Genomic DNA, 22352 nt, shown 5'->3' on the forward strand with positions numbered 1-22352 from the left:
TCATACAGAGGCAGTCTGCTGTTTTCAGCCCCCTAGTCCCTCTTCCAAGGCAACGTCTCCCTTTCTTTGGACGGCTGCCCCCAACCTTTCAGGTTTAGTGGTCCACAACAAGGGAAAAGCAAGGACCCCCCAAGTATTCAAACTGGACTGACATCCCCCAAATGAGACTGGACTGCTTCAACCTGAGAATCCACACAGGGCAAAGCCTGCAAAGACCACCTCCAGCCAGTGTGCCCTGCCTGCTTCGCCACCACTCAGCACATGCCCACTGCTGATTCACTCCACCCCCAGGCCGCTGGCTGACGGTGCCTGGCCTCATGTGTGTAGCTACAGTGGACATATTCTCTGCAGAAAGTTTACCCACTGCAACAACTGAACACAAATCCACTTGGGAGTTAATATTCTTTCTTTTATGCTGTTTGATGGAAACAGGTTGAGGTGCCAGGACCCCTTGCTGCAGTCCCTTTCTCTCCCAATCTCCTTTCACCCTACCCCCTCGAAATGATCAGCAGTCCAATGGATCCTCACCACTCCTCCTTAGAGCTCACTGTATAAATGGACCTCAGAGCCTGCTTACCACTGCGTATGCGTGTGCGTGTGAGAGACAGAGACAGAGAGGCAGAGGGGGAAGGGGAAGAGAAGAAGAGATGGGCAGTGGGGGGAGGGAGATTTTGACCCTATTTAAGGCACAAGCCCCCAATGGGGTAATGAAAATATTGCCATATATTTACTGTTAGGACCTCATTGCTACTTTGCTCCTTAGATTTTGAATCCACCTGGAGTCTTTTTTTTAATTGTGGTAAAATAGTCATAATGTAGAATTTACCATTTTCACCCTTTTGTAGTATACAATTTAGTGGCCTTAACTACATTCACCTTGTTGTGCACCATCACCACTAACCATTGTTTATTTTTAAAAGCATTCTGAAACTCATGGCTTTCGTTCTTATTAAACAAATGACTTCTGTGTTTGCTTTTTCACCCGATGACAAGGGCAAAGAGCCTCATCAGAGCCGGGCCGAGACGAAGGCAGGCTGCTGAAGGCAGCGGACAGCACCCGCAGCAACTTGGAGTGGCACCAGAGCAGCTAAATCCATCCTCCCTTCCTCCAGACGTGGCCACAGAGGCTGGAGACTAAAAATACCTGGAGAGGACAGATAACAGCTGTCAAGGATACTCGGCCCCGTTAGAAAGGTTGCCACTATCACCAGATTTGCATCAGAAGACACCCATCCAGGCAGCCTGGGTCAGATGCAGAATAATCAGATTCAGGGGAGAAAGACTGATGCTCCTCGCCGCCCAGGACGTCTGGAATAAATCTCTGGGCCTTGAATTTGGTCAAGTAAGCTGGGATCAATTTCTGGAGGACCCCTCAGAAGAAAGACAAGTACTTCAAAATACTGAGTACCCACTCACCGCCTTCTGCTTGTCATCCTTTCCTTTTAAGCACAACAGCCTCTATCAATAAAATTAAACGAGGAAGAGACCTCCACCAGAAGCTTTGTCAAAGCAAATAATTCAGCCAGCACCTTTCATAATGGCAGAGACGGAAAGCATCAAGCAGAGAATCTTGGCAAGAACACAAGAAACATTAACTTGCCCCTCAGTAGCTTTAAATATGAACAAAACTTTCAAAAAATAAATTATATTCAAGCCATCTCCAAATGCCAGGCCTGTAGCAGCCCAGGGAGCACGCCCAAGTGAAGACGCTACGTGATCAATGACTGTGGGTCCACCGAAACGCCCCCACCCCCACGCGTTTCCTAATAGGAAGCTATTTACTGAATTACTGGCAATCAATACATTTTAATAACAGTTGTATTAATCAACTCCAGAAAAAAACAACTAAACAAATATAAACAATCCAACCTTAAACATAAAAAGTCTGGGGTTAACAGACACTTTTCCATCTGAAAGCATGTTATTTAAGTCTGTTTTTCCAAAACTATGAACACTCACCCTATCAGAATAAAGAGCGTAAATGTGTCATAGGGAGTAACAGCAGAATGAACATTTTTGTGCTGTACATCTTTTCAACAACTTTAACAATTTTTCACACTTTTAAAGTAAATACTCTCAAAGTGTTAGACAGACCTAAAAAGTCAGGCCCTCTACGTAACCAGGAAGGAGGCACTTCCGTGACGGGGGTTCATGTCCCTCCTACACAGCTGCAGCCAACATAATCCCCGCCCCTTCCACTGTCTCTAAAAATCACGGAAAAAATATCCTCAGTGAGGATTAAAAAATCATAATAAATAATATTTACGATTAGAATCTTTCCTAAAAATTGTATTTAAATAATTTTAAAACAATTCAGTTCTTAGAGAAAATGAGTATCATTTACATCATCTTCAAATGCTATTCATGTCCCCTTGCTCTGACTGTTCTCCTCAGAGCACCTCCTCCAAGGAGAATGCTAAAGAGCAGACCACACATGCCTGTCCCCCATCCGACCACTCGGTTCAACCTGAAGGAGCACAAAGCCCTGGATTCATTTAAGGGTGGGAGGAGCCGGCATCGCTGCTGTTGTCATGAGCCTTAAAGTCATCTCAGGAGTAACCCTGGGAATCAATCAAAATGGTTGCAGTTTGAATCACCTACTCTCACCAGAAATTGTAAGTGAGCTACAGTGATTTCTAAATAGAACACATTCTAAATTGAAACATCTAAATGTTTCTTGGCAATTAATGTCTAGAAAGTCAACAAACCCCCAAGAAAGCGGAGAAAATGAACTTTTGTAAAGCTCACCATTCATCAACTACAGGAGGCTCGCAAGATGCCACACGCCAGAGGCTCAGCCTCAAACGCACTGGGCCTGCAGAGGAAAACTCCACATCAGACTGCTTCCAGAACTGCTGGCACGCAGCACTCAATTACAAGCAGTGACCTCCCTGGAGGAGAAACCGGAGTCAACAGCTCCGCGAATGCACAACCTCGGGGAGATGAAACCTAACTCCAACGCTAGGGCTACTCTGCTGCTTACAGCCACAACTGCAGCCCATGCAAAATGCATGTACCAGACAGAGTCATCTAAAATACCTCCAGAGCCTGGCCAGGTAGCTCAGCTGGTCACAGCATCCTGGTACACCAAGACTGCGGGTTCAGTGGCTGGTCAGGGCACACACAAGAATCAACTCAAGAATGCATAAATAGGTGGAACAACAAACTGATGTGTCTCTCCTCTCCTCTCCTCTTCTCTTCTCTCTTTCTTTCTCTCTCTCTCTCCTCCCCCAACCCTTCCTACCTTTCACACTCTCTAAAAATCAATGGGAAAAATGTCCTCAGGTGAAAATTAACAACAAAAATTGAAATGAAATAAATATTCCAAGAGTGACAAAATATCCCCCCAAAAATCCAAATGCATCCCAAAAGTATTTTGAGTAGAACCTAATTTAATCTCCAGGCCCAAGCTCTCCGAAATAAAGCGGAATGCTCTGATTTAGTCAAATTACAACAGAAACATTCCTTTATAACAAAGGAGCGACAGCCCAGCTCTCTGAACTTCATGGGAGTACAAAAACGTAGTGTCAGGATGGCCACAATACAGCTCAACCCACCAAATCATGGGATAATTAAGCTGACTGTTTTAGGTTTCAATCTGTTTCTCCAGAAACCTTGTCCAAACTACACTGATTCGAATCAGCATGAGCAACTAGAGTTCTATCGAAACAGCCCCAGCATCTTATCTTTTGTTTTACCTTTTATCGCTGATTTATGGGCTGACTGATGGTAAACTGATTTGTGCGTGTGCCAGAAGGCAGCTCAGGAATACAAAAGAAGAAAAGAGGTTTAGAAAAATCAAATTCATGAATGGAAATGCTGACGTCATAGTCCAGCTCCCAGCAGAGCTTAGGATAGTCCGTGAAGAAACTGTATCGTTGGGGATGTGAAATTACCAGTCATTTAATAAAGGAGATAAAACAGAAAAAGCCCTTGCTCAGACCAAGGGAAGGTGGAGGGGAAAAAAGAGAGAGAGAAAAGCTGTACTAACAACCTTTTCCCTAAACCAAAAATGAAAAATATACTAGAATATGCTACAAACAAGCTTAACTTCTAAACCATGGGACTATTTCATATGTTTGTTAAAAATACTTTTTTAAAGATTTTAGTTGCTGCTAAACCAGCAGAATGTAGTCCCATCCTCACCTTAAATCCTTAGCCCACCACGTGCCCTCTCATTCAGAAAAGAGCACACAATATACCCAGTTTGATTTCTTCTTTGAAAACTACCTGGCATTGCCAAGCCACCCCTAATTTTAAGGAATTCTGAATAAAATGGGATGAAGCTCATGACTTGAGGCAAGCTACTGGAATCTTTATGTGAGAGGGGAAAATGCTTTCATCTAATGATGTAGTATAAACTAATAAAAAAGATTATAAAAATCTGATTTACTTAGAACTATTAAAAGCAGCTAGTGGTATCGGTTATTCACATTTTTCATCTCTCAGCAGAACTGAAAATACAACCAGTAATAAAAACTTCTGTAAAGTTTAGACACTAAAATCCTTTTATTCGGGTCACTTAAATAACTGATTCCTAGATTCCTAATGTTTCCCAGGAAATTGAAGATTATAAGTGACCTCAGATCCTTGGTAACATCTCCAAAGCACAAAACTACAAGGACATTCTCCCTCCTTTACCATTCAGGTGGCTTAATGTAACCATTCCCCCAAAATGAATTTTATAAAAATTTAAGCAATAAATAATTTTGCCAAGGAAGATTTTAAAAAGGAAATCTTACTAAGTGAAAATGCAAACAGACCGGTTTTATCTGTAAATCTAAAATGTTAAGAGATCACCTCCCATTTCCACCACAAGTCTCTGATAGAGCATCACTACCCCCTTGTGGATTAGCAATAAAAAACCCTTATCTTCAATCTTCACTCTTCAAATGTTTCATTCTGCTGAACTTCCATTAAGAGTTTACATTTTCTTCACTAAGAAGGGTTATTTTATTTCAATTACTTTTTAAAAAGAGAAAAAACACTTAACATTTTAAAATAAGCAATCCCATCAGCTTCTTTATCTTCTGAGCAGCCCCATTTTGGAGAGTTCTTCGTATAACAGGGATAGTTGCCGATTTCAACAGGGTAAGCACGTCAACGTTCCGTTTTTCCCGAGAATACCTGAATTGACACTCCCAATCATCACTTGGAGATTATTTTTAACGATAAATGGGTAATTTCTTCACTACTGCATCTTTTTTCTTTCTATTTGATAATTTCACACTCTGTAACAATTTCTTTTTATCGCTTCCAAATGGTTTCATATCCAAGTGCCCCAGAAAGCCAATGGGGCACATACATCCTCAGAAATAACTTTTCAGACAAGGACTGAGAACCAAATCTAAGTTTTAAAAGATTAATTCTTGATTGTATTGCTGTGCCTTCAGAAACGCTTCCTGGCACTCTAAATCAACCCTGCTGAAGAAGAAAAAAAGATAAAACCTTTTTCAAAACTGGAAAAAAAGCCTTTGTTTTTCTTTCTTTTCTTTTCTTTAATTTTAGTTGCAAGAGTACCATTCTAATACAACACAGAGATACATCTTGCTAAACAGTGTAAAAAAGATGAAATAAACTTAAACATCTGTGTTTCTTATCACAAGTTACCGACACTAGGTTTAGCTGAAGGAATAATCACCTCCACCATCATACACAGGCCAGAGAGACGTCCGAGTCGGACTTGTCAGACTGCGTTGTCGGGAGTGAGTTCCCCATTTCCTCACAGGTGCTGGACACAAAGCAGGGACAGGTCATTTACTATTAATATGAGAAGCCACATCCCAGTATTCTGTCCGACGGTGAGGTGGGAACAAAGGAGGAAAATGATTCACTCTGCAAGTGTTTTAAGTGACTAAATACATAATCTTACCTGTGGTAACTGATAAGGGGAAATGGAGACAATGCCTAGTCTAGTCAATGCCTGAGCGCTGTGTTCCAACAGGCTTTTCACCTGTCAACCAGAGAAGACCGCAGGTACAAAAGTACCAGTTCAGCGGCGTGTCCAAAGCTGGCGGGGCGGCGCGGGGCGGGGAGCGGAGCAGTCAGGGCGGGCCTGCCCGGCTTGCCTTGGTGGGGTTTTGTTAGGATTGTTGTTTCTGGATTTTCTTTTTGTGAGAAGGCAGGGAGAGATTTGAGATGACATTAGGAAGTGAGATCAGTGGTGAGGAATGGTCTCCGGGTGGTGACGTGTTTGAAACGTTAAGAACTCAGTCCCAAACGTTTCCTTCCAGGCGCGTCACTTTGCGCACTTGTAACTACAAACCACACGGCAGAGCAGAGGAGCACAGCCCCAAACCCGCCATCGCCCCGCAGTCACGCTCCCTAACGCTCTCCGGAAGGAACATAGTACAGTACATGACTCGAAAGGCCTGGCTAAGTCTGAAAAAATAAAATAAAAAGTGACTGCACTTCTGCAAATGAGCAAAGGACTCGATAAGAGGACATGCAACCCTACCAGGAAGAAACCAAACGCAGGGGGAACCCAGAAGCACCATGTAAAAAAGATCTCTGGTCGTCCCACCTCTGATGTCCATCAGTGAAGGTAAATGAACAACCCCCTGAAAAAAGTGAGAAGGGAAGGAACGTGGCTGACACTTGGCCTCTGCTTGCAGTGGGGTACATAATATTTCTCTTTTAGTCCAGGGTAATGAGCTAAAAATGCTCAGGAAGCATTACCAACCTTTACACACGGAGGCCCATGACCTTCTACAAGCAATGGCGTTCAAAGCAGAGAGATGCAATACAACCTGAGAAGCACACAGCCAGCATACTGATGGGAAAGAAGGAAAAAAGAAAAGAAAACCTTGCTTTGTCTCACCACGTAAAAAATCGGGGACTGCTGTCCACTGTCAATATATACAGAACATTCTGCTTACAAATACATGACGAGTATCCATGGGATGGGAGACCATCTACATGTTTACCAGCCCCGCTTTCTACGACAGATAGTCACACATCTTAACACAGGACTGATGGATCCACAGCCACTGATGGCACACAATACAAGGATCAGCCCATATCCAAACCTGATTAGGTATTCAAAAAAAAGCCCTACATCACACACTACAACCTGGAAATAGAGGGAATGACCGTGCGCTCTTATTCATGTTACCTGGACAAAGAAGTAGGGTGAGAACACGTCCTACTCAAGCACACAAGGACGACACATAGCACCTTAACAGGCAAAGCAGCATCAGAAGACCCACACGTCCTTGGGAATGAAGGCCCCAAATGAGCAGTACACTTGTTGGCTGTGCCCAAAGAAATTTACCATTGTCAAGCCAAAGAGACAGAAGGATGGCTAAATGCAGCAAAAACCAATTTCCAGAACCCTACACGAGGCCCAGAGAGATGCCTGAAGGACACAGTGTTCCACCCAGGGAGACTATCCATTTGCAGATATGACTATCACCCCTCCACCTAGTGGCTTAAACCCCACCCCATCACCCTAAACTCAGGGAAACAAGAAGTAACACTGCCTCTTACTACAGGACAAAAGGAATGGGGCACCCCTCTTTACTGAATGATAGGCTATGAATACAGTAGAGCTACAAATACTCTCTTATAATAATGATGATGGCAAGGGCAATAAAGAAACCTCTTTATGTGGGAAAGGGAAATAGGATTGAAATCATCTAGAAAAAAAAAATGAGCATGGTAAGTGATTCTAGAAGATACCGAACATTTTAAGAAATTATCTGTTTTAATGGAAATACAAAAGAAACACATATTGCATGTCACCACAAAAAATATTCAGCCACATGTTCACATGAATAAAGCACTGCCAAACCACAGACACAACGATCCTCAACAAGAGTTCTTCTTAAGAGTGAAATACTAGCAGGACTGGTTTCTGCAGACATAGTGGAAGTTAAATCTGATTTAACATAGAAGAAAAAGAAAAAGCGCATTTCAGGTCAATTCTTTACCATTATTGTCATCATTATGTATACCATACCTGCATCCAAAAATAATCTGAGGCTATTTACCGAAAGAGGAGGAGGAGATACCAATAACAGCGCCATTTAAAAGTGTAAAGTATTAAAAGTCACATAATAAACAAAAGCAGTGATGATTATACCAGAAACCCAGCCTAAGAATGGTCACCACAATCAGGCATTAAGTTTGGATACAATATTCCAGGCAGTGAAAATGTAACAGCAGCTCCCGTAGTTCTTACTTTCTGATAATATGAAACATCTCAGGTAATCATAAGACAAAGTCATTTTTCTATCACTTCCTTCTGTAAAGGGGGCATTTGATTTCATGTCCTATACAATACCCCGAATGCTGCTGTTCAAATGTTAAACAGGCACTCCAACCAACTGTATGTCCAAATGACCTAAAAGTTATGCCTACACATTTAAAAAGAAGGTTGACTTTACTTTTTTCTAGACACACACACACACACACACACACACACACAGGCAGTCTAAGGGAAAACTGTCAAATGTCTCTCTAGAGGTCCCCTCCACCCTCTCCAGTCCTGCAGGGCTGGAAAAGCTCAATGGAATAGTACACTATTAGAGTATATTTTTGTATGATGATAATCCAAATAATTAAATACAGAAAAGAATTCCTTACAAGATTATATAAAAAGACAAGTACAAGATACACTGAAATGTCGTTTGTATTAAAAGGCTAACAAGACCCCTATGGCCTCAGGTAGTCAGATAACACCCCCTCCCCGGATCCTCGCACACAACAGCTCAGTACACGTCTCTGGAATGAATGTGCTCAGTGATGGAAATATGGAGTAAAAACAACTTCCTCCAGAATAACCAATTCAAGGGCCCCCCAAAGGAGGCAATAGGCACAATGAGGGGAAAGGAAGAGAACACGAGAATCGCCTTCTGTTGCTTTTCCCATAAGGAAATTAGAAAGAAGTACAACTGTACACAAAGACATCTTCCTCCAAACCTTAGGAAACAGGAAACAAAGAATGGCCCAAAGGAATGAAGAAGTGGGGAAAAAGCCATCATATGGGCTACCTCACAACCAGTCAGAAAGAATTATAATCCCACCAGCACATGGGCCACACCTAGGACAAGCAGAGGACTAAAACAATGCCACTTGACCCCAAAGGATAGGCTATTTTAGGGGGAAAGCCTAAAAACTAAAGAAATGGAAAAACACACATAAGCAGGATATATAAATATGTCTCAAAGAGCAAGCAAGAGCATCCCTCCCCTTCCGAAAGGAAAATCTGACCCAATCTGACCTTGAGCAGAGGTTGCTGTGACCACGTCAACATTCTGAATCCACTGAGCGGTGAGATGGAGAAACCCACATTTCCCAGATGCAGGATAAGCCAGGTCTTCAAGAGACCTTCCAGGGGCCACCCAACCTTGCCTAAAGAGCTGGGGTACAAGGGTGTAGGGGAGGAGACAGTGAGGGAGGTCAGGAGAACCCATCCTGCCTGACTAGCTACAAGAGAACACATCACCCTGGAAGAGCAGCAAAGCTGAGCTCCAGTACTCCATGGGGACGGGTGACCCCGAAGCACAACCGTACTGAACTCAAAGGAAAGAGCCTAACTTTACACACTAACCTCAAGTGTGTTCTTCTGACCTTTACCATGTCCTTCCACTGCCCGGTGCATGGAGCACCCGATTAGCAAGGGAAACTCTCTAAGGCATCGGTGGTGTGGAGTCGGCAGGCCAGGATCCACCACCGGAAGTGATGCCTCTACTGGGAAAACGCCAACATATACAGCAGGTTGTCACCTTGTTTTCCAAGGGTCAGTAAATACTACACCCTAAAAATATACAATTCCATCAAGCTGAGTATAGATACAGAGAGGATAAAAAAATAAGAACTTTTTAAAAGCCAAAAGAAAAGCAAATTGAGGTCACAGCAGTGCTTTGAGGCGATGGGTATTATGGCCGCTGATAACTCAATATTAACTGAAGGGCCAACCCCACCAGGCAGCCCTGTCTCCTCCTCGGGAGCCCAGGTGGAGTGCCCTTGCTAGAAAAGCGCTTGAAGGTCCAAATGCTTCGAGTCCGACAGAGCTTGCTGGGGAGGATGAGGCTCCAAACTCAGCCTGTCAAGAAGTGACAGCAGCTAGCAACCGTTCCAAGTTTGGTGAGGGAAGGAAGTGGGGGGACCGGAGGAGACTCACATCACTGCCCCTGCCCCGGAGCCAAGGGCAATCAGACTTACACAAACCGTGACACTCAGGGAAAGCCTGGAGAACAATCCCTCCCGCCCTGTCCCAAGTGTCCCAGGCCCTCCCAAAAGTACCTCGTCCTAATGTCCACAACCTCTCTCAATTATTTAAATGGCCAAAATAAAACAGCCACATATTTATGGCCCTTCACTTCCAGTTCCGTCACAGAAACACATCTTCTTCTCACCCACTCCTCTCGTTTGCCCCAAATACATGAAAATCTCTTTCCCCTACACGGCAGGAAAGACATGAAGATGAGAACTTTTAACCCTATGAAGGACCAACCCGAGAATACTGCTCCTGGATTCAGAATGCCAGTCCGGGTGAGCATCAGCAAGCCCTCTGCACTTAATGTGAGCATTCAGGATGTCATTCTGCTTATTCAGTTCAGTACAAATGACAAATGAAAGAGTGGTAAGAACTGGCCATTTATCAATGAGCCTTCTGATTCTCTAAGCTTGAAGATTACATATCTATATCTATATATCTATATCTATCTATATCTATCTATATCTATGTGTATATATATATATATTCTTACACATCGAAGTCCCCAGAAACACCCAAAATGTAGATGGTCATATAACCCTTGCACATTTCTGCACATGTCAAGGGTGTGATTTCATCTATGAATATAACCTTACATGTATGTATACATAAACGTATACATAGCATCATTGTAATCTCTTTTTTTGCCAACAGAGAGAGAAGCAGAAAAACGTGTCCAAATTTCCCCTTCACCTGAAAGCTACAAGATCAAAAGAAATGTTTGGATCCCAGGAGGGACAACGCCAGGGCCAAAGGAAGGTTCTAGTACCAGGAGCACACTAGCAACCCCTTCCCGAAAGGCATGTGGGCGACACGGGTGTCTACACTCCCTTTTCTGGGTGGAAAGGCATATGGCTTTCTTACCCAGCCAACATGAATACAATTTAAGAAAATTAGAAAAAGTCAAGGTAACAGGCTCCCTAAATATGGCTGACTGGGAAACAGAAGCCATAAGGAGGATATAAGTTCTCCTAAAAAAGACATGGGAAGTTTATTTCCAGGGAAGGTTCAAAGACTCTTGAATGTAGGGTGTACAGAGTCTGGTTCTTCCTGAACGGAAGACAGTAACTGGAACACCAAAAACAGGGGCCCGAGACTCTCTTCCTGCTGGGGTAGTGTCAACTGGTGCACGCTGCCCCCACCCAGGGGGAAAGTGAACTGGAAGCAAATGACACCCCGGTTTTCCTCCAACATCGGAGTAATTATCGTGGCCCCGTCTTACTCCAGTAGGAGGCACAATGGAAGCCCTGCCCTACATCTGATGGGCACCCTCACCCCAAGGAACTCCGAGGAGAGAGAACATGTCAAGGGAGACAGACAAACCGGGCAGGGAGCCCTGGCATGTCCAGTTTCTCCCGAAAGGAAAAGAGGACAACTCAGAGGGTATGCAGGAAATGAGCTCACCCTCGCCCAGGAAAGTGTGCACAATCCGAACGAAGTATCTGCTTTCCCATTTAGAAATGACTTCAGCGCTGCACAGGCCCCCACTAACCGCTGGGTGAGGAAGGAAAGAACATGGGTGGCCCGAGTCCCCTTGTCCTGGCAAAAGGGTCAATAGATGGTGTGCAGAGGCCCCAAAAGATTCCACGGGAGATGAGGATGAGACGGACCCCTCTGCCAAAGATGGACCAGGGTCACAGAAGGTAAAGGGCAAGGAAGTATGGAGGTCCTCACTTGCCATTGAAATGGAGACCCCACCCTCCTGGCTGCGAGGGGTGCAAGGGCAAGAGTAGGAGAGGAACCAGGCGAGGGGCGGGGATGTGCGCAGGACCCCTCCCAGGAAGGGAAGGGGGAGGGGTCACACCAGGCCCTCCCGCCCGGGGACGCTCAGCAGGACGGGGTCCCCCTGGTGGGGAGAAACGCGGGGACCCCGCCGGCTCTGGGAGGCGCCCACAGGGCTCGAGGGTGATGCTGGACAGAGTCCGCATGGCCCTGCCGCCCGAGAGCCGGGGCGGCGAGGGTGAGCGCCGGCCGTGCCCCGACGGGGACCGGCCCGGGGCAGTGGGGCGCGAGGCCGGAGGGGGCCCGAGGCGGATAAACTTTCCGCCCCGCGGCCCCCATCAGGCCGGCGCGGGGGGCGAGGGGCGGGGGCCGCGCCACGGGCCCCGGAGCGGCGGGGATGCCCGGTCCGGGTGGGGGAGGCGCCGGCCCTCCCTCCGCCGGCTCCTCCTCCTCGCTGGGCCCGGCCCCCGCCCGCCGGCCCCCCGCCCCTCCGGCCCCAGCCCGCCCCCGGGTGGGGGTGTGCGGTGCCGAGCTCCACCGCCCCGCGAGTCACCTCAGGACCAGCCGCGCTCCGCCCCCCCACCCACCGCCCCCTCCCCGGCCGGGGCACCCGCCGCCCGTCCCCGCCGCCGCGCCCCCGCGCTCCCTCCCGGCGCCGCCGATGCCCGGGATGTCCGGCGGGGCCGGGTCCCGCCGCCCGCCACGCCGCCCCCAGCCCTCACGCTCCGGCTCTTACCTTCCGGCTTGTTTTCGGCAGCCATTTCCCCTCCGCGCGCCACATCCTCCTCCTCCTCGCGACCGGGACCCCGAGCGCGCGCCTCGTACCGCCGCCGCCGCCGGCCCAGCCACCCCGCCGCCGCCGCGCACCCGCCCTGGCCCCGCCCCGCGGCCCACGCACTACGCCTGTTGGGTTAGCGAGCTGCCACTCATCAGTCCCGCCACCAATCGCCTCGCACCAGGGGTCTCACTACTCTCCGGGAGGAGCGTCCTATCCCTCCGGCCCATTGGCTGGTCACCACCCAACGGAATGAAAGGATTGGTTCAGAATCAACGCCCCCTCCCCACCCACTCTCAGGAAAGCCCGCCTTCCGGACCTAAACAAAGCTTCCCAGTGGCCAGAGCCCGAAGGAACTGTCCAATCCAAAAGGGGCCTACACGGAATATTTCCTCGAGGCCGAGACGTGGCGTCTTGATTGGGCGTCACTACAGTGTTTCCCAGGCCGTCCAGACCAATCAAAGGGGGTTCCCGGAACTCGGGAGCGGCGAAGGGAAGCCCCGCCCTCGAGCGTGACCGTCATGAGGCAGGCGCTCGCTCATTGGCGCGCGGGGGCTTTTCCCGCGTGCTCCCGGGGCTGAAGGACGTTCCCGGGGAAGCCGCTGCCGGCGCGTGGGGTCCCGGTGGCCGCGGAGGGCGCAGCGGCATCTCCAGAATTTCGAGGCCTGGCGCAGCCGGGGGGACGGCGGGGACCGGCGGGCCTCGCGGCTGAGGTCCGCCGTGCGCCGTTCTCCCCGGAGCCGGCTGGCCCGGGAGTCGGGGCGTCGCTGCCGGCCGCGGGGGGGAGGGGCGCGCCTCCCGCCAGGACCCGCTCCTTCCCTCCTCCCGGGCCCCCCGCGCCCGGCGCCCTCGGCCCGCGTCGCCGCCGCCCCACGCGCGGGTGCCCATCCCGCCGGGGCCCGCCTCCCGCTCCCCACCCGTGGTGTGTCCCGTTGTCCCCTTTTCTAGCTGCTTAAAATACTGAAACTTTATTTTGGTCACGTTGGCCATGTGACCCGCAGAGCGGATGACTCATAGACGCCTGTCCCAGGATGAGGCCGCTGAGCAAAATCGCAGGCAAACGGTGCGCCTCGGCGCGCCTGCGGGGAGGGCCCGGCGAGGCAAGTTTCCTTCCATCCCGGGCTCCGCTCCGTGGCTTTCCCGCACGCACACCCCAGCGTCCACTTCACTCGCGCTCCGTGCCAAGTGGGGAGACCAGCTGGGTGTCAGGCGGGGAGAGCGAGCCTACAAGCAGGTTGGCATCAGCCCGTGGGGGGACAGACACGGCTGCAGGTTTCTGGAGCTCCGTCCACACCTCGTGGACCCGCACACACAGCACCGAGAAGCCGATAGCCCGATGAGATGGCCCGGATGGGATGCCCGCACCCACAGAAATTCAGGGATTGTGCACGTGGACAGGTCTTGCCAAAAACCACGGAGAGGGCTGCACCCTCAAAGTTGAAGGAGAAGTGGAGTGAAAAGCAGAGCTCCAACCCCTCTCTGTGGATCTTGTGTGGTTTGCACTGAGAACGCTGCACGCCTCTACATTTCACTTTTCTCCTTTGCTCCTGTCGATGGCAACTAGCAGAATCAGCGAAAGGTCCTCCCTGAAGTGTTTTTGGCATCAAGAATGGCTGTCAGAGTAAATTTTGTGCCAATCTTAACATGTGTTCTTTTTTTCTAGTCTTCACAAGCAAAAAATGTCTACGTTTTCCAGAAATGAAGATGTCCCGAAAGAACGGTTTGTGTTACCCACGCATTCTTCAACAAACTTTAATTTTATGAGCCTCAAAAAATACAAAATTTTAACAACGAGGGTACAATATTTTATCAATTAGCATTCTCAACAGCACCTGCGTTGACAATTTGTGTTGTGGAACATATTCTTGAAAGTGCTGGTGGCATTGAAAGTCCGTATACCCCTTTGAAAAGCAATTTTACAGTATGTATTAAAAGCCATAAAAAAAAAAAAGTCTGCATCCTTTGACCCAGTAATCTTACTTCTGGGAACCTATTCTAAGGAAATAACACTAAATGCCAAAAAAGCTCCATGTGTGAAGGTTTTCGTCACCGGATCATCCCAGACGTGGCAAAGGTTGGATATTTAGTAAGTAAGTTGTGTTATGTCCCCACAATGAAACATTATGGTAGTCACGGACACCAGAGCCAGAAAGGAAAGCTTACCTATTGCTAGATGGGGACAAAAAGGTATTAAAATTTACAGTATTCATTTATTGTACATGGTATGACTCTAGGCCTAAAGAAACAGCACTTTAGAAAAAGACTGATAGAAAATACTACACCCCTTTGGGTGATTATGTGTGGTTTTTCTTACTGTTCCTATTTTCTGTAATACAGTCATCATAGAACTATACAGCTTTTATCATTAAAATGTGTATGTAGCCTGTCCGGCGTGGCTCAGCGGTTGAGTGTCAACCTATGAACCAGGAGGTCAAGGTTGGATTCCCTGTTGGGGCACATGCCAGGTTGCGGGCTCGATCCCCAGTGTGGGGCGTGCAGCAGGCAGCTGATCACTGATTCTCTCATCATTGATGTTTCTCTCTCTCTCTCACCCTCTCCTTTCCTCTCTGAAAACAATAAAAATACATTTTTTTAAATATGTCTTTCAATTTAAAAATAATTAAGCCCGGTGCCTACTATAGACCAGACACTGTTAGATCCTGAGGCTGTGAAGGTGAATGAAGTTGTGTCTCCCTCCAAGGGGCTCCTAGCCCAGCCGGGGCTAACACAGCAGGTCAAGGTGCAGTGGGGACAGACACAGACTGTAATGAACTTCACCGGGGCCTCAAGACAGCATCGCCTTCACCATTGACATCACCTGGAGAGACCCTCAAGGCACTTTCTGTGGATCCACAGGTCAAACTTTTCCGGATGAAACTATGTCCGTCTCTGGTGCGTGTACAGCCAGGTTCTCCAGAGGCGACACAGTATATGATATCCGCACGGCCTGAAAGCAGAAGCAGACAGGAGAACCCAGCATCTTCTATTAAGTAAGATATGGAAAGGATTAGTAGATCTATGCAACAATGCCACTCTTGTTTGTTGTTTTGAGATTTTTAGCTATTTATCAAAAAATATGGTGTATGTTAATACGTAAGGGGCTTGTTTTTAATGAACTAATGAATATTTTTTTAATTTCTATACAGTAGATGAACTATAGGTAGATCACATAAACAACAGCTCTTTGGGGTCCTCCATCCCTTTTAAGAGTTTAAAGGGACCCTAAGATCAATACGTTTGAGAACTGCTGGGCAGAGGCTAAGATATTTCCGGGGCTGGTTGGCAGGGTCTCGTCCAGGCTCCTGTATCAAAGTCCCCTATACTGGGTCGCTTATAACGACAAATGTATTTCCCACAGTTCTGGAGGCTGCGAGTCTGAAACCAGGGTATACCCTCACACGTCCCAGAGCAGAGGGCGGGCAGCACGCTCTCTCCTGACCTACAAGGGCACTAATCCCTTTCTGGGCCCCTTCATGACCGCCCCTAATGCTAATCACCTCCCAGTACCCCACCTCCTACTGCTGTCACCTGAGGGGTGAAGGGTCAACCTGTGCATTTGAGAAGGACACAGATATCTAGTCCACAGTAGCTGGTGTTTGTCCTTGCGTGGGAGGGTGGCCAAGGGGTGGGCATGTTCAGCACGGGAAGACATGCTTGCTGGACCCGCACCCAGAGTCCTTGCCCAGCTGGGTCCTGCTGTTCTTCCAGGGAAGAGGCCACTGTCCAGGAACGGGTGGAGATGGGTGAATAATGAAAATACTGGAGTGTTTGTTTTTAACCTCAAAAATATTTTAAGCCCAGCCGGCGTGGCTCAGTGGTTGAGCGTCGACCTATAAACCAGGAAATCATGGTTCGATTCCCAGTCAGGGCACATGCCCAGGTTGCGGGCTCCATCCCTCCTGTGGGGTGTGCAGGAGGCAGCTAATCAATGATTCTCATCATTGATGTTTCTCTCCCTCCCTCCTCCTACCTCTCTGAAATTAATAAAAAATATATTTAAAAATATATATTTTAAAACCAGCTTTCTTTCCTGGTCAGCTTTCTGAAGTAATTAAAGTAACTTTATTATTCCTGGTGATGACGATAAGAAAGGTGTTTGGACTTGCTTCCGTCAATGGGGGTTAGGAAAGCTCCGAATTGCTGCCTTGAGAGAGGGAATCCTGGGCGGAACCCATTTCAGAGGCTCAGAGACTCCTGAAGGGGAAACAGGTGTCAGCACGCTCGCCTCCACCCACCCCCGACGGGAAAGAGTCCCTCTGTCGCTGCCAGCCTTGGCTCTGAAAGGCTGCCCTTTAAATCTGACGCTCTCCCCAAGTCCTGCTTTCAAAAAGTTTCCCCCTCGCTTTTTCTTTCATTTTTATCTTAAGGTCATTGTAGATTCCCATGCAGTTGTAAGAAATAATACAGAGAGCTCCTGTACCCCCTTGCCTTTTCAAGATGAAACATAATGAAAACCTGAGCTGAGTTAGAACGAGCCTTGCACTATCCTGCAAACCCTCCCCTTTCCTCCCGTCTGCACCCCACCCGCCTTCACCCCACAGTATGTCAGCCCTTATTATCTCGGGATGTCTACTCTTAGTAGGAAACTTGCCAGACACGCCACATGTAATAAGATCTTTGGGACTCCTAGGGCTGAACTTCAACTCATTTGGGATATCATCCTATATAATAAAAGGCTAATATGCAAATCGACCGAACAGGGGAACAACCAGTCGCCATGACGCGCACTGACCACCAGGGGGCAGACGCTCAATGCAGGAGCTGCCCCCTGGTGGTCAGTGCTCTCCCACAGGGGGCTGGCGAGTGCAGTGGTGGTGGCAGGAGCCTCTCCCGACTCAGCAGCAGTGCTAAGGACCCCACAGGGGATGTCCACCTGGGGATCGAGCCCGCAACCCGGGCATGTGCCTGACCCGGATTTGAACCGTGACTTCCTGGTTCATAGGTCAATGCTCAAGCACTGAGCCACACCGCTGGGAGCATCAGTCCCATTTTTTTTCTGGACTTTCCCTTTAAAACTGGAGCCTCTCCCCTCTCTCTTGAGCCTTCTGATATTACAACCTGATAGGTTTTGCTCTTGAATTTGAACTCAGGACCAAAGAAATAGCTTATTGTCTAAAGAGGGAAAAGGTGAACGAGATGGGGTTTTCCTGGTGTGCGGACAGCTTCTTGGTTCCTGAAGTTGACAGATGGAGGCAACCAGGACGCCACCTCTGCTTCCGGGGACCCAGCGACATCGTGCAGGTGGCCCCCCGGCTCTCCGCAGGCCGGGGAGGTCGTTTGGGGGCTCATAGTTTTGTTCTGTTTTCGTACTTACTTGCCTCTCTACGTCCCAGTGCATTTTACTTCAACTCTCAGTCTTCCCCAGGGAACTGGGTTTAAGTTGTTGAAAGTAAAATGCCTGTCAAGACCCCTGAAGGAAAAAGCTGCTGTTGTATGAGTTCTACTGTCTTGGACGTTACCAAAGAGCGGAGAGCAAAACCATCCACCACCATCTAGGGGAGGAAATAGAAAGGGGGGTGGGGGCTCGGGGGCATTTCATCCTCGTTAGCTTTTCCATGTTACTTTTTTTTTAAATATATTTTATTGATTTTTTTTTTTTTTTTTTTTTTTTACAGAGAGGAAGGGAGAGGGATAGAGAGTTAGAAACATCGATGAGAGAGAAACATTGATCAGCTGCCTCCTGCACACCTCCTACTGGGGATGTGCCCGCAACCAATGTACATGCCCTTGACCGGAATCGAACCTGGGACCCTTGAGTCCGCAGGCCGACGCTCTATCCTCTGAGCCAAACCGGTTAGGGCTCCATGTTACTTTTTAAAAAATATTTCTATTGATTTTTTAGAGAGAGAGGAAGGGAGAGGAGGAGAGAGAAACATGGATGGGCTGCCTTCTGCACGCCCCCTCCGGGGGATCAAGCCGGCAACCCTTTGATGCACAGACTGACGCCCAACCAACTGAGCCACCCGGCCAGGGCAGCTTTTCCATATTCCCAGCTAGGTGAGCGATTTCTTTTTCTTTAAATATTAAGCTGTGGGATATTCTGCAGCCCTTAAAAAGGTGGGGGAGGACCAGTTAGTTGGAGCGTCATCCCGTACATCAAAAAGGTTGTGGGTTCAAACACCCATCGGGCAGGTATGGCCCTCTCTTCCTTCCTCTCTCAAATCAATAAACATCCTTGGGTGAGGTTTAAAAAAAAGGTGGGTGGGGGGCGGTGAATCAAAGTGTGCTGCTGTGGAAGTTCCTCTGGCTTAAATGTTTATCGAAACAAGTAAGGCACAGGCTTCATGTACACTATTCTCGTAGGGGTATAGATATAGTGCTTATTATATACGCAGATATCCTTGTATATACAGAAAAAGTTTCTGGAAGAATAACAAGAAGTCTATTACCTATAGTGACCTTTGAGGGTGGAACAGAAAAAAAAATAAGGCTTGTTCTTCATTTGATATGCCTTCACTTTTTTAAGATGTTCATTCTTCCGACAGATCTTTACTGATTGCCTACGATGGGCCAGACACTGGTTCTAGGTCCCGGGAATACAGCAGTGAGCATAACAGACGAGGAACCCTGCGCTCATGAAACTGAAAAGTGGGAAACGATGGGAAACAAATATAGGATCGGAGGTTAGAGAGTGTTTGAAGAAAAATCAAGTAGGAGGAGAGGGGAGTGATGAGGGTGCTATTTTAGATAGGGTGGATCTGAGACTGCAGAAAGTGGGAGAAGCCATGCAGTTATGGTGGGAAGGGGATGGGGAGAACATTCTAGGCAGAGGAAACAGCACCTGCAAAGGTCCTGAGGCAAATGCACACGGGGGTGTTGTAGGTCCTGCAATGAGGCCATGCAGAAAGAACACAGAGACATGAATCCAAAGAGAAAGCTGAGGACAAATCTCACAGGACTTTGAATTCCACCGTGAAGTCTTTAGATTTCATTCTGAGGGTCCAAGAAAGCCGACGGAGGGTATGGAGCTGGAGTATGATCTCATTCGTGTTTTGAAAGGGCCACTCCACCATGATGTAGAAAACAGACTTCAAGGGGGCAAGCAGAGAGACTTGTTGGGAGACTACTGCAGTCAATACTTGATGGTGGCTTAAACAAGGCGTGTTTGCTTCCTGTGGCTGCTGTAACAAATTCCCTTAGTGGCTTAAAACAAAAGAAATTGATCATTTTACAGTCCTGGAGGCCAGATCCAAAATCAGTTTCACTGGACCAAGATCAAGGTGTGGGCAGGGCTGTGCTCTCTCTCCAGAGGCTCCAGGGAAAATCCATTCTTCTCCTCCTGCAGCTTCTGGTAGCTGCCGGCATTCCTTGGCTTGTGGCCACATCACTGCAGTCTTCAAGGTCAGCAGCTTCACATTGCTCTCTGCTCCATCTTCACATTGCCCTCTCAGGTGTGTGTGTGTGTGTGTGTGTGTGTGTGTGTGTGTGTGTACACACCAAATCGCCCTGTCTTTCTCTTACAAGGACATTTGTGGTGCCATTTGGACACCACCCAGATAAGCCAGGGTAATCTCCCCCATTTCAAGATTCCTAACTTAATCACATCAGCAAAGACCTAGTTTCCAAATAAGGAAACATTTACAGGTTCCATTACATTTGGGTGCCATTAGTCCATCTACCACACAAGACTTGGCTCCCCCCACCCCCTGCCCCCAGTAAAGGGCCAGATAGTAAATATTTAAGCTTTGCAGACCCTGTGGTCTCCGTCACAACTGTCACAAACGCCATTGCCATACAAAGACCACCGTGGACAATATGGAAACAAATGGGCATGCCTATATTCCAATAAAACTTTATTTACAAAAACGGGCAGCAGGTCTTAGACCAAGGAGGAGGTCTGAAGAGGTGTGTGGATTTGGAATATGTTCTGAAGGTGGAGATACTGCTCGCGTTTTGCTGAAGCATTCGCTGTGAAGAAGAAAGAAAGAAACGCTTTGGGCCCAGGTTGGACGATGAAGATTTTGTCCCGAGCAATTGAGTTAATGGTGTTGCCACTTAAAGACTGGGGGTGGGAGAGGAGCAAGTTTAGGACAGACATCCAAATCCCACTTAGGACACCCTAATTCTGACGTGCATGTGAGATATCCACGTAGACACGAGGCACAGAGAGGTTGTGGCCGGAGACACAAATTTGGGACTAATCAGCATTCCCTGGTCTCTCAAACCCTGGGACTAGAGAAGGTCTCCTAGGGGGAGGGAGTGCAATTTTTTTTTCTCAATCATAATTTTCAAAAAGATTTTTAAAAAATCATGATGCTCACACAAATATGAAGTGAATATGTGTCAAGAATTTTCTTTAGCTCTCACGTTAACGAGGGAACTGGTAAGATGTTCAAACTGCTTCCAAGGAGAACTGAAGAACAGAGGGCTATTTCCAGGCAAGCAAGAGCGCGTGTGGTGTGGCTCCGTTGGGTAGAGTGTGTGGTCCCCTGCACCCAGGGTCTCCAGTGGGATTCCCGGTCAGGGCACATACCTAGATTTCGGGTTTCATCCCTGGTCAGGGGTGTACGGGAGGCAACCAATCCATAGATGTTTCTCTCTCTCTTTCTCTCTCTCAACTCTCTCTGTCTGTCCCCTTCTCCCTCTCTCTTCCTCTTTCCCTCTCCCTCTAGAGCAGTGTTTCTCAACCTTCCTAATGCCGAGACCTTTTAATACAGCTCCTCATGTTGTGGTGACCCCCAACCATAAAATTATTTTCGTTGCTACTGCATAACTGTAATTTTGCTACTGTTAATGAATCGTCATGTAAATATCTGTGTTTTCCGATGGTCTTAGGCTCTACAGCAGCGGTTCTGGGTTGCAACCAACAGGTTGAGAACCGCTAGCAGGGTCGCCTAAGACCATCGGAAAACACAGATATTTACATGACGATTCATAACAGTAGCAAAATTACAGTTATGCAGTAGCAACGAAAATAATTTTATGGTTGGGGGTCACCATAACATAAGGAACTGTATTAAAGGGTCGCGGCATTAGGAAGGTTGAGAACCACTGCTCTAGACTCAATGAAAAAACATATCCTCGTATTAGGATTTTTTTAAAAAAAGAATGTTTGCTAAAAGATGCAAAATTGGTTCATATCTATAGGGCAATAGAGTGTTGTATTTGGGGTGATCTTCTCTACAGGATAAAAAATCAGCTATGCCTGGCTGGTGTAGCTCAGTGGTTGAGCATCGACCTGGGAACCAGGAGGTCATGGTTCGATTCCTGGTCAGGGCACATGCCCAGGTTGTGGGCTCCATCCCCAGTGTGGGGCATGCAGGAGGCAGCTGATCAATGGTTCTCTCTCATCATTGATGTTTCTCTCTCTCTCTCTCCCTCTCCCTTCCTCTCTGAAATCAGTAATAACTATTTCTTTTAAAAACCAGCTGCATGTATGGGCAAGAACCATTGCTTTACTCTGTTTTCTACTTCTACCAAGTCCTCACTGCTCTGCAATCAGATCCTCCCCAAGGATCCACGCGGCAATGCCCAGCACTTGGCCAAAAGGATGCTCTTGCTGGTTTCCAAAGCTCAGCAAGTTTTCCTGACATCGTCATTCAACATTTACTGAGCACCGAGGAGGTGATTGCAACGTTCTGTGTTACGTGGCTGACCGAAATGCAGACCCCTGGTCTCTACCTGCTTACCTTC

The 22352-nt window shown here is 47.7% G+C and overlaps 1 protein-coding gene across 9 annotated transcripts in view; it reads right to left on the reverse strand.

Annotated features, from left to right (window-relative positions):
- CAMTA1 (calmodulin binding transcription activator 1) overlaps positions 1-12812 on the reverse strand; it is a 675317-nt gene extending 662505 nt beyond the window's left edge. For all 9 annotated transcript variants that reach the window (XR_013813787.1, XR_013813788.1, XM_079777254.1 and 6 more), the window contains exon 1: positions 12681-12812. Coding sequence is in view for 7 of the 9 variants with exons in the window: in XM_079777254.1 (XP_079633380.1) it covers positions 12681-12725 (45 nt within the window). In the remaining 2 variants the exon portion in view is untranslated. The remainder of the gene's footprint in view (positions 1-12680) is intronic.
- Between the last annotated feature and the right edge of the window lie 9540 nt (positions 12813-22352).

Source organism: Cnephaeus nilssonii (assembly GCF_951640355.1).
Source record: "Cnephaeus nilssonii genome assembly, chromosome: 7".
Classification (NCBI taxonomy): Eukaryota; Metazoa; Chordata; class Mammalia; order Chiroptera; family Vespertilionidae; genus Cnephaeus; species Cnephaeus nilssonii.